Source organism: Haemorhous mexicanus, chromosome 24 (assembly GCF_027477595.1).
Source record: "Haemorhous mexicanus isolate bHaeMex1 chromosome 24, bHaeMex1.pri, whole genome shotgun sequence".
Lineage (NCBI taxonomy): Eukaryota > Metazoa > Chordata > Aves > Passeriformes > Fringillidae > Haemorhous > Haemorhous mexicanus.
In genome coordinates, this window is record NC_082364.1 from 5,934,552 (window position 1) to 5,946,893 (window position 12,342).

The 12,342-nt window shown below is 54.5% G+C and overlaps 2 protein-coding genes across 2 annotated transcripts in view; both read left to right on the forward strand.

Annotated features, from left to right (window-relative positions):
- Window positions 1–12,342, forward strand: part of SIK2 (salt inducible kinase 2) — a 244,066-nt gene that overhangs the window by 47,775 nt on the left and 183,949 nt on the right. The window lies entirely within an intron of this gene.
- On the forward strand, window positions 815–9,223 carry POU2AF2 (POU class 2 homeobox associating factor 2). The gene is made up of 5 exons (XM_059867207.1): window positions 815–941; window positions 2,627–2,736; window positions 6,301–6,343; window positions 7,000–7,301; window positions 8,268–9,223. The coding sequence occupies exons 1-5, from the start codon at window positions 932–934 to the stop codon at window positions 8,658–8,660; spliced, it is 858 nt and encodes a 285-aa protein (XP_059723190.1). The 5' UTR covers window positions 815–931; the 3' UTR covers window positions 8,661–9,223.

Below are 12,342 nucleotides of genomic sequence, written 5' to 3' on the forward strand. Positions count from 1 at the left end.
CGTTTCTGAGGCTTCTCCGCCTCTCAGAAGAAAAGATCCTAGCCAAAGGGTTTTTCATGAAATCTGTCAGTGACACCCAGAGTGTCACAGGAACTTCTGCAGATCCCACCACAGCCCCCAGCTCTGATGTGAATGGCAAACACGTGCCCAACTCCACCAAATTACCCAGAAAATGTGGGTGGAATGATTTTTGAATAGAAAACACCAGGTTAGAGGTTTTCATCTCAAAGAAGCCAGGCTGAGCTTTTGTTCTCTCTCTGTTTTCAATGGAATTGAGCTGCAGCCAGCACAGAAAACACCTGCACTGAGCAGCCACAGGATGGGGATTTAACCTTGTGAAAAATGCCACTCACTTGTTTTCAACATTTTAAAAGTCTAATAGTAATAAAATGGTTATAAAAATGTCATTTCCCCTTCTCCTTTCTCTTTTCCTTTCCCCTTTTCCTTTCCTTTTCCCGTTTCCTTTCCTTTCCCCTTTTCCTTTCCTTTTCCCCTTTTCCTTTCCCCTTTTCCTCTTTCCTTTCCCTTTCTTTCCCCTTTTCCTTTTTCCTTTTCCTTTCCTTTCCCCTTTTCCTTTTTCCTTTCCCTTTCTTTCCCCTTTTCCTTTATCCTTTTTCCTTTCCTTTCCCCTCATTTTCACCCATGAAATGCCAGCTCAGGCAGGAAGGAGGCTCCTGGGAAGGACCCTCACTGACCATGCAAAGTGGAGTGAAACACAGATCCAGGAATTTGCATTTAAGCAAATCCCAAACGAGGTATGGTGCTGGAGACATCCCTAAATTCCAAAACCCCATTTCCGCCAGGCTCAGCTGGAACCTTCCCAGGGAATGATGAGCACAGGCTCCACTCTGCTCTGGGAAGCTGATGAGGGACAGATCTGCCCGAAATTCCTGCAGGATCTGGGAGCTGGGACTCATCAGCAGCGCCAACAATGGAAGCAGGTGAGTTCCAGCAGCTCAGATCTTCCCAAGCTGAGGAATCTTCATGGCAATATCTGGGAAGGAACAAACTGTGCTGTCCTTGGGCTCCTATTGGAAAAAAAACCCACAAAAATTTGTCTAGAATAGACATGTGACATCTTAAATGTCCCAAGAATTTAATAGAATCAATTAACATTCTGCCTTCTCCAGACTGAATTTGAATTTATATTCCTTCACAGTGCCTTTTTTTTTTTTTTTCAAAAGGCAGTTAGATCAAAGTGATGTGAAATTGGATTCAATTTGCTTGGAAATGATTTAAACTCAGGCCTGGATTAGCATTTTCTTCCCCAGTGGCAGAGTTATCTGAAGTTTTGACAGCTCAGCATCAGATCCCTCTGGAGAATCCACTGGCAGCAACAGGTTCAGTAGTGTGACAGCTTCAGCCCCGGGTCAGAGGGCTGGGTGATGCTGAATTGCAACAATTTGGGCAGAGGAATAAGGGAGGATGTGAGAGAAGTGACCTCAACAGCCCAGAACAGCAGAGGGGTGTGGCAGTGATTTTCTAATGCCTGCAGAGCCCAGCAAAGGTGTCAGGAAACCTGCAGAGCACCAGACCTGCTGGAATTCCTCCACCTGTGAGAGCTCATATCCATTTCTGCATTTCTGGCCACTTTTGCTGCCTTTTTTTTTTTTTTTTTTTTTTTTTTGTAGTCTCACCTTCACCTCATTTTTGGGAATCTGTCCCTTGCTTTGTGTTTGCTTTGTGCCTGGCCTTGGCTGAAGCTCTCTGGCCAGCACTCAAACACCAACATAAAATTCCACTTGCCCACATTTGCAGCTGCTATGACCCCAAAAATAATTAAAAAAAACCCCAATTTGGGGCAAAGCCAAGCCAGCAGTGTGTTGTTGGAACCCTCTCACCTCCCCTGGTGTGTGTGTGCACCTGGGGCCACAATGCCACCAGAAACGGAGCCAAGGGACACATCCTGAGGGGCAGAAGAGCCAAATGATAAATCCTGGAGATCAAACACCTCAGCTGTGCCCTGGCAGTTTGCTCTCCCTCAGGAGAGCGTGCCTGTGTGTTTTCCAAGGGATTAGCTTCAAAGGCAGGGAGGTTTTTCCGGGATAATTCAATAAAAGCCCCCATGGAAGCTCCTCCCTGGCTCCACAGGTGCGAGCTGGGCTCAGGCAGGATAAAAGAGCTGTCCCTGCATTGTCCCTCAGCTCCCACCTGTGCCACCACCTCTGTGCAAACCCCAAAATCCACCCCAGGCTCGGGGGGAGGGCAGATGCCTCGTGCCAAAGCCACCCAGAGCTGGTTTAGGCTGTGCTGTGCTCCAAGGCAAAAAACAGGGCCAGACCCTGCAGCTGCCAGGGCAGGGACCCTTTGTGCCTTCCCAACATAATATTCTATTAATATCAACACACAGTATCTCATTAATATTAATATTATATATATTAAATAGGTAAATATATTTTCTCTCTCTCTATATATATATATAAAATATATATATAAATAATATAGTAATAATAATAGATAATTTATATACCTAGAAAGATGTCTATTTCTAGATTACAAATACTTCTATATTTCTAGATCTAAGAATTGTAGATTTGTATTTTCCCCTCCCAACCCTGTGCACAGAGAGGATGAATTTGCTTCTCCCAGCTGCTCTGTGCTCTCCCTGAACTCTGCATTCGCTCAGTCCCTGCAGATTTTGGCAAACGCGTGTACCAAGGGGTGCGAGTGAAGCACACGGTCAAGGATCTCCTGGCTGAAAAGCGATCCCGGCAGAGCAGCGGCTCCCGCTTCAGCGTGAGTCCCGTCCCGTCCCCCACCCCCTTTTTAACCCCATAACGTCCCTCATCCCACCCTGTGCTTCAAAGTTTGGGGCACTGCCAATATTAATTAATAGAATTAATATAATGCGTGCCCCAAAACATCACTGATGGCTCCTTGGTTTCCATATCTCTCAACCTTAAATGCCTCAAAGCCCTTTTTTTCTTTTTCAAGCATGGCAGTGATGTTAAATTCCTCTTTCCTTTCACATCCTACGTGTGCCACCTTCCCGAGTCAACTTCCTTTTGCAGCAGCTACACTGGGACAAGTCAGTGCCCCGAAAATATCTGTTCCTCCCCAATGCTGAGCTCCTTCCAGCTCCTCTCAGGGTGCCAGGGGAGCTGCAGGGATGTGGTGGGCTGGAAAGAGGCCAAGCATCAGCTTGGAAGAGATGATTTCCTCTTAAAGGGCTCCTATGGCAACAGGAAACCCAAGCCCTGCTGCACTACCTTGGGTTTTAGTTCTCAGTTGCCAGCCAGAAAGGGAGGCTGTCCCCAGAAGAGGACACAATGCTGTGATGGCACGATGTGGTGGCATCCAGTGGCATGAGGAGCCCTTCCCTGGGTGCTCCTGGGACTCACCTGTGCTGGGCAGCAGCTCCTCACCTCCAGCTGGGACACAGGCAGAGGAGGGGAGCAGGAGCTGTGTCCTGCAGGGAAAGAGAGGGAGCAGAGCCTGGGGTCACTGACAGCAGAACACAGAAATTGGGAGTTCTGATGCCTTTTTTCCCCCAAAACCATTCACCTCTGGCTTTTCTTTTATGCTGAAGAGGCCTCACAGGGACTTACTTGTGACTTTCAGGCCCATTAACTCTGCAACCCCAAACCCAGCAAAATCCAGGCACTCATCCATCCCCACAGGCTTCAGCTGCTGCAGGGAGGCAGAAGCCCCCTGAGCCATGGAGAGTCACTGGGGAGGGCACACTCCCAGCAGGCAGATATTTAGGAAGAGTTCTTGGGGAGCAGCTGAGAAAACAGCTCCTGTTGGTGCTATCACCAGTGACCCTCTCCCTCTGTGGAGGCGGCAGCTTCAACAGCCCCAGGACTGTAAAACCCTCCTGGCTTTATTGCCCTGGGCTTTGCAGAGCCCAGCAGTTGTGTGTGTGTCTGCCTGATGCCAAACCAGCCCTGCTGCTCATTCCCTCGAGAGACAAAAAGTGATTGTGCAGGGCAAACATCCGTATTTGCTCGGACATATCATGAAAAGAGCAGCTGGAAGTGCAGCTCTGTTTGTCTGGCAGAACATAACCCAGAAAACAAGCCAGAATCAAAGCCAGGGGCAGATAACTGAACACCCCTCTGGCTGTTGGTGATGCAGGGTAATTCAGCTGCATCTTTTGTTTGAGGGTGATCTTTGCTCCAGAAATAAACCAGCCCTGGGCAGTTGTTGGTGCCAGGCCTCTGGAGGAGGCTGTGCTGAGCTGGGGAGGTCAGGGCTGAACAAAGCAGAGCTTTGGGATGAGGTTTCAGCAATCTCCTGGCAGCCAGGCCCTGCACACATGGAGTGATGGAAATCAGGGTGTGCTGCGAGGAAACCCACCCAAAACCAGGGCTCAGGGCTGGGCTTTGGGGAGGCTCTGGCTTTTCCCTTGTAGGTGTGAGCCTGCAGGTGTCCTCTGCAGGGTGAGAGGATTCCTGTCTTCTCTGAGGTGTGGAAGGGGGGGCCTGCACAGGTGAAGCAGTGCAGTGCTGTGGTTTAAGAGGATTCCTTGCTGAGTGCCCAGCAGCACTCCAGGGCAGGGACACACAGCCAGCCCTGCCCTGCTCTGCCCAGGCTCAGCTTTGCTCTGATGGAGGATTTTTGCTCCTTCAGCTGCTCCACTACAGACTGGGCCCAGAGAGGGGATGTCCTGATGCCACAGCATTGCCACAGGGCAGGGCCAGGTCGTCATTTGGAGCTGGATCCTTAAATTTAGGCAGATTTGTAGGGGAGTCAGCAGGCAGTGAGGCAGCAGAGCTCTCTGGAGCAGTCCCAGGCAGGATCTGTGCCTGGCCATGGGCAGGGCAGGCTGAGCCCAGCTGATCAGCAGCTGGACACGCTCTGGACCCCAGGGAGGCTGAGCAGAGCTGCAGGAGATCCAGGCTCCCCATGGCCATGGCAGGGAAAGGAAGCACTGCAGGGAGGAAATGAACTAATGGCTCTCAATTAAGGCTGATAAGGAGCAAGGAGGGGAATGAAATGCAGGGCTCTGCTCTGATGAGGCCAAAGATGGGCTGCAGCAGAGGCTCCTGCATTGAATTCAGGCAGGCAAAGCCCTGGTAGCTCCTGGCACCTCTGGGACTCCTCACCACAGGTGTGTACACACAGCCAGGCAGTTCCAGGGGCTGTTGAGCAGACAGGATCAAAGATTAAATGTGCTGGTAACTGGAAATGATCCCTGCTGGAGGCTGCCAGCCGTGCCCAGGGAGCTGGGCAGAGCATCCCAGCTCCCACCCCTGCAGCCCCCTGTCCTCTGGGCAGCATCTGTGCTGCCTGACCCTCCCAGCTTGGCTTTTTCCTCTAAAAGTGACCTGGATGCTGAGAGAGGACCTGGATTTGCATGTGATGGCTTCAGCTGGGGACAGGTGCAAGCCCTGCCCGTGTGACAAGGACACTCCTCTGTCTACAAGCCCAGGGGCTCCTTCCTGACACCTCCTGCCACCTCTGCAGCCCGTGTGGCCTGTGCAGGCTCAGAGCTCATTTCCATGGTGGAGCAGGGAGCAGCTGCAAGCCTTCCCTTGCAGCAGAAGGAAGTTCTCAGAGCTGGCAAATTTAATTCAAATCTAAACCTCTAAATTTGGTTGCCTGCTGAGGCAGGAACCTCCTGTTTGCACTATGCAAACTGGACAGAGCGTGCCACCAGCACGGCCAGGGACAGCAGAGTGACAGCAGGGCAGCTGGGGGCTCTCTGTTCCTGCTCTGGGGGCCTGGAGCCCCCCAAACCAGAGCTCAGGGGGTTCCAGAGGAGCAGATACCTTTGCCAGGGTGCTTTGTGAGGAATCAGGCACTGGGAACAGCAGGGTCACTCCAGGGGTAATTCTCCTTTACCTGGGGACCAAGAGGAGAGGATGATTAATAATATCATTATTATTATTATTATCATAACCATTGCTGTAGGACCCAAATAGGATTTAGGAACTCTCTTTCCACCCAGCCTGCTTGTGCTGGCAGGAAGGGCCAGGTAAAGCAGCCCTGGGCAGCAGAGCCAGCCCAGCTGAGCTGGAGCATGGGCTGGCTCTGCCCTTTTTGGCCACTCAAGGGCTCAGATCTCACCTTGCCTGGTTTGTGCCAATACCCAAAGGACGCCTCAGCATTCTGCCTGCCTTGAGGGACCCTGTGGGACAGGAGGAAGAAGCCAGTTATCTTGATACTCCTCCTCTGAGCAGCTCTGCACAAGATCCTCACAATCTCTGCTTAGCCTGCATCTGTTAATTCCTGTGAGGAAATCATGGAGTTAAACCCTTCACAGCACCCAGGCTCAAATAACGTGTGTGAATTCCACTCAGAGAGCTGCCTTGCTTTGAAAAGTCATTCTTTCAAACATCTCTTCATCTTTTGCAGGGCAGCACCAGCACAGCACAGTCACCCTTTGGCCAAATGCCAGGTGAGGTTTTCCTTCCACTGCTAAACACCTTCCATGCAGGTGGGAGGGTTGGCACAGCCCTTCTGTTCTCCTCCAGAGGATGTGAAACAAGCCCCAGAGCGGGGCCACCCCTCAGAGGGAGCCCAGGAGGAAAGCAGTTAAAATAATATCACAAAAAAGAACATCAATAATTTGTATAAAATCCTCAAGCTGAGTAATTAAAGCACTTCCCACCTCCTTTAGCAGAGGAGCTGTACAGAATCCCTCCTTTCCCTCCTGTGTTTTCCCATTTTCCCTGGAGCTGGAGAGAGAAAGCACAAAACCATGAGCTGACCTGTTTTATCCCTTGGCTCTCAGGCAGGGAAAGCAGAGTGAGGTTGGAACCTCCTTCCCAGGGGCTGCAGCAGAGCGAGGAGGGAGCACAGCCTGGCTGAGCTGACCTCCATCTCCCTGCCCTCCTATTTAAAGCTTCCCCAATGCTCTTGGTTTGCTGCAGATGGAGTCACCAGGTGGAACCAAAAGCACCTCTGGGCTCACACACCTGTGTCAAGGCAGGGTGGGTTCCTGGGCCATGCTGGAGAGAAGAGGGCTCTGTTGTGCACCCACAGAGGTGTCCATCATTCTGTGGCAGCTGTTAGAATTTTCTTTACACTTTCCCACCTTTTTTCTGTCCCCAGGCTCACCCCCCATGTCTGGGTACTACGGCGTCCGCAGATCCTTCCCGGCTGAGCTGGATTTCCACGGCACCAAGCAGTTTGTCAGCGACACCTACCCCTCCCCTCTGGGCTCCAGGCCCTTCTCCTGCGACTCCTCAGCCCCCCAGGGCCACCCAGCCCTCCTGGAGCCCTATCTCAGTGAGCAGTTTGGGGATCACCGTGCTGCTCCTCCTCTCCCAGCTCCCACCAGCTCCTTCTTCAGCGCCCCGGCCGTGCCCCCTCTGCTGCCATCCTTCCCCAGTGACACGGGGCACTTCCTGCTCGTGAGTGCCTCCATGGCTCTGTCCCCAGGGCAGGGTCACCCCCTCTAAATGTGGGGTTCAGTCAGGGGGGCTCGTGGGGGAAGCATGTGGCTGCTGCAGGAGCAGCCATGGCAGGTGGGGCAGGGCTCTGCGGGGAGGGTTTTTCTCTTTGGTTCCATCTCGTTGTCCTCTGTTCCTGTTGGAGACATCCCTGGAGACTCCTGTTCTGCTCTGAATGGGACACTGCTCCCAGGCCAGGGTGGGATTGCTGGGGTGGCCCCTGCAGGGCCAGGAGCAGGATTTGATGACCCTGCTGGGTCCCTTCCAACTCAGGATAACTCTGTGATTTTATGGTTTTATGAAATCCTCCCTCCCTGAGTTTCTAGAAACATCCCTTGGTGACTCAAGGCTCCCTATCCCAGCTCCACTCACAGCCCCACCACAGAGCCCCTGGATCCTGTAGGACCAGGGCTGGTCAGTCCTACTGGGACCCTGATCCAGGCCCTGCTCCAGGATGGACATTCCCTTTCACAGCTCAAACCCCAAACTCTACTGAGAGGATGGATGTTCCCTTTCACAGCTCAAACCCCAAACTCTGCAGAGAGGATGGATGTTCCCTTTCACAGCTCAAACCCCAAACTCTGCAGAGAGGATGGATGTTCCCTTTCACAGCTCAAACCCCAAACTCTGCAGAGAGGATGGATGTTCCCTTTCACAGCTCAAACCCCAAACTCTGCAGAGAGGATGGGTGCTCCCTTTCACAGTTCAAACCCCAAACTCTGCTGAGAGGATGGGTGCTCCCTTTCACAGCTCAAACCCCAAACTCTGCAGAGAGGATGGATGTTCCCTTTCACAGCTCAAACCCCAAACTCTGCTCCAGAGCCACAGAAACTTTTGGGCATTCCCAGGGATAGATATTCCATTACCTCCAGGACAGGCTTTTGTTCCTAAGCCTTTTCCTTGCCTTCTCTCCCTGTTTCCCTGCAGAGAGAGCCCTGGGAACAGCCCTCACCCGAGAGCCTTGGCCAGCCTGACAGTGCCTGCTCAGAGCCTCTGCAGGCGCTCCCTGCCAGCTCCAGCTGCCTCTCCCTGCCCGAACCCGGAGCTGCTTCCCCGTTCCGAGGCTCAGGTTGGACCCCAGCCCTCCCTGGAGCCCAGCTCTACCCTCTGCACCCCCTTGAAGACACCCACTACTCCCCCAGCTATGCTGCAACCTCGCCCTACAGCCTGTCCCCGTTGGTGGCCGGCGAGCCCTCCAGGATGAGCCACCTGTGCCCAGAGCCACCCTCGGAGCCACCACACCTTCCCGAGCACTCTGCCTGGGCCAAAGAGGATGGAAGTGCCCTCTGGGGGACTTATGAAGGCAGGAGAACTTATTGAGGAGAGAGAAGAGCTGGAGGAAAGAGAAATTGATCGTTATAAAGCAAATTTTACGTTCCTTCCTGTGGTGGTGTTTGCAGGGGTCCCAGGACGAGGAAGAGATGAGAATCCTGACTCCATGTTCCAAAAGGCTGATTTAATCTTTTATGATATAGATTATATTAAAAGAAAATGATATATTAAAACTAGACTAAAAGGATAGAAGAAAAGATTTCATCAGAAAGCTAGAAAAGAAAAGAATGATAAAATCTTGTGACTGCTCACAGCCTTGACACAGGTGGCTGTCATTGGTCATCAAGTAAAAACATTTTCACATATGCTAAGTAAACAATTCTCCAAATCACATTCCAAAGCAGCAAAACATGGAGAAGTTGAAGCTTCCCAGCTTTTCAGAAGAAAAGATTTTTCAGAAAATATGTCTGTAACACCTTCCTAAAACTGCTCCTTCAGGCGAGATGCTTTGTGCTCTGGTTAGAAACACAATCCCTGGACACCATACTTAGCTCAGGGTGCTGACTTCTGGTGTCTCCAGAAAGGGATTCCTCCCAGCCCCACAAGTAAAATATGCAACCTGAAAAACTTCTGTGCTCTGCAGGTTTTCCCTACCAGCAAGGATCAGGGGGGCTTTTCCAGTCTAAATGGTCTGGGGGCTCTGCAGGGTGTGGGCACTACCCTGCCTGCTGCCCCATGCCCGAGGAAGCCACACCCCCCTGCCACCTGCAGGGCACCAAAAACCCCTCCCCGACACCTCTTTTACCCTGAATGAGCCCACAGCAGACCCACACCCACCTGGTGGGCTGCTCGGGGCACCCAGGTGGGCTGGCAGTGGGAACGGGACAGGTACCCAGCCCAAGGGGCATCCAGGTGGGCTGGCAGTGGGAACGGGACAGGTACCCAGCCCAAGGGGCATCCAGGTGGGCTGGCAGTGGGAACGGGACAGGTACCCAGCCCAAGGGGCATCCAGGTGGGCTGGCAGTGGGAACGGGACAGGTACCCAGCCCAAGGGACATCCAGGTGGGCTGGCAGTGGGAACGGGACAGGTACCCAGCCCAAGGGGCATCCAGGTGGGCTGGCAGTGGGAACGGGACAGGTACCCAGCCCAAGGGACATCCAGGTGGGCTGGCAGTGGGAACGGGACAGGTACCCAGCTTTGGGGGCATCCAGGTGGGCTGGCAGTGCCAGTGGCACCGGTAGCCAGCCCTGGGGACATCCAGGTGGGCTGGCAGTGCCAGTGACACCAGTAGCCAGCCCCGGGGACATCCAGGTGGGCTGGCAGTGCCAATGGCACCATACCCAGCCCCGGGGGAACCCAGGTGGGCTGGCAGTGCCAATGGCACCATACCCAGCCCCGGGGGAACCCAGGTGGGCTGGCAGTGCCAGCAGGAGCGGTCGCCAGCCCCGTGGCCACTAGAGGTAGCTCTGCACCCACGAACAGCGCCGCGCAGCCCTCCCAGAGCAGCACACCCTGCTCTGTCCCCGGAGGGGTCACCCCCTTTGGCCCGGGTCACCCCATTTGGCCCAGCTCACCCCATTTGGCCCAGCTCACCCCCGGGCCCTGCACCCCCAGCAGCAGCAGGAGGCTCTGGAGCATTCCAGCCCCAGGGAATGGGAGGGGATGCGGCTCTTCAATCCCTCCTTACCTTTCTTCCTCTAATCCCGGGGCATCTGAAGCCTTCCCAGCCCCTTCCACTCCCACGAGTGGCAGCTGTGGAGCCTCCAGGGGTGGCCCTGCCCAGCCAGGGCTGTTCTCCGCTCACCTCAGGTGTGTGCAGCTCTCCTGGCCCCACAGCAGCCCTGCTGCCCCAAACCTGAGCCCAGTCTGAGCCTTTTCCACCCCACAGCTGACAGCACTGCTGGGCTGAGCCCCAGGACCACCTGAGCTGCTCCTTCTGCCAGGTGAGCAGGGCCACCAGGCCAGGGGGGCTGCGCTGCCCTCAGGCCCTGGGGAGGAGCAGGGACAGGGTTTGGAGCTGTCTCTGAGGGGTCTGACCCACTCAGGCATTCCCTCCTAAGCCAGGCAGGGTTTCCTGGGGGTTTGAGCAGCAGGGACAGGGTTTGGAGCTGTCTTTGAGGTGTTTGGCCCAAGGGTTCAGCAGGGATTTCCTCAGCCTGGAAAGGCTCTGCAGCCCAGAACAGCCAGAGCTGCCCTTCCATCCTGCTTCAGCTCTCAGCTTGGGCTGGAAAATGTGAAATCTGGCACCTGTGGAGGTGTCACTGCTGGGCTGTGACCATCTGAGCTGCTCCTTCTGCCAGGGGCTGAAGGTCAGGCCTGAACCAGGCCAGGGGGGCTGCGCTGCCCTCAGGCCCTGGGGAGAAGCAGGGACAGGGTTTGGAGCTGTCTTTGAGGGGTCTGACCCACTCAGGCATTCCCTCCTAAGCCAGGCAGGGTTTCCTGGGGGTTTGAGCAGCAGGGACAGGGTTTGGAGCTGTCTTTGAGGTGTTTGGCCCAGGCGTTCAGCAGGGATTTCCTCAGCCTGGAAAGGCTCTGCAGCCCAGAACAGCCAGAGCTGCCCTTCCATCCTGCTTCAGCTCCCAGCTTGGGCTGGAAAATGTGAAATCTGGCACCTGTGGAGGTGTCACTGCTGGGCTGTGACCATCTGAGCTGCTCCTTCTGCCAGGGGCTGAAGGTCAGGCCTGAACCAGGCCAGGGGGGCTGTGCTGCCCTCAGGCCCTGGGGAGGATCAGGGACAGGGTTTGGAGCTGTCTTTGAGGGGTTTGACCCACTCCTAAGCCAGGCAGGGTTTTCCTCAGCCTGGAAAGGCTCTGCAGCCCAGGAGCAGCCAGAACTCTGCTGCCTCCTGGTTCCTGAGGGCACCCAGCTCCCCCAGGGCTGGAGCTGGGCAGCCTGCAGGCTCTGCTCGCTGCTTACAGGGGTGAACAACCATCACCCCAGCTCCCTGCAGCCTGCACCCACCCACAGCAGCTGCAGGAGGGAGCAGCCCCACTAAGGGAAGGGTTTCAGATCCCAAATTCCTCAGTGAGACCCTCTCCCCTCCCTGCAGAGCACATTCCTTCATGCTCGGGGCAGGTGGGCTCCTCTCCCGGTGGGATGTGTCCCTATAAAGCTGTCCCAGGCAAGGCTTGGCCTACCAGGAGCTGCAAGGGCACATTTCAGAGCCAGGAATGGCCTCACTCCCCGCAGAAATCAAGTGCTATTTGTTCAACTTAAAGGGGGGGGGAAAAAAAAAAAAAGATTCGGCCGTGACGACAGCCAGCCTGAGCTGCTGGTAGATGATTAACAGCCTGGCCTGCTCTCTGCTTCACTCCTGCCCATGGCTCAGGCTGTGGTCCCCAGGGAAAAGCTTAAAGGCAGCCTAAAAACCCAGTTCCAGCAGTGCTGGGAAGGGATGGCCATCCCCAAAGTCTGAGCCACACGCTGAACCCCACTCTGCAGCTCCCAGCACTGAGCCTTGTGAGGAAAAGGCCGATTTGTGCAGCACAGGAAAACAGCCTGAGCTGGGGACAGTGCAAATAAACTCCAGTGTGAGCCCAGCATCCAGGCAGAGGGAGGGAATGCTGTGGGCAGAAGTGGAGCTCAGCTAACTTCAGCCCCCCGGGTGCCCAGGGCAGCCTCTTTGTTAGGCCACGCCTGCCCGCTGCCATTTTGGCCCCAAAACCTCAGAATTTAGCCCTAAAAAGTGAAAAAATGTGCAAAAAGCAAGTCGGTGCCCTGCAGAGTGCT

What these genes read in the sequence shown, in the direction of transcription:
- POU2AF2 (XM_059867207.1), top strand. An exon ending in GCAGCGGCTCCCGCTTCAGC is followed by an intron (nt 2,737 to 6,300) that starts GTGAGTCCCGTC and finishes CATCTTTTGCAG; the next exon opens with GGCAGCACCAGCACAGCACA. An exon ending in ACCCTTTGGCCAAATGCCAG is followed by an intron (nt 6,344 to 6,999) that starts GTGAGGTTTTCC and finishes TTCTGTCCCCAG; the next exon opens with GCTCACCCCCCATGTCTGGG.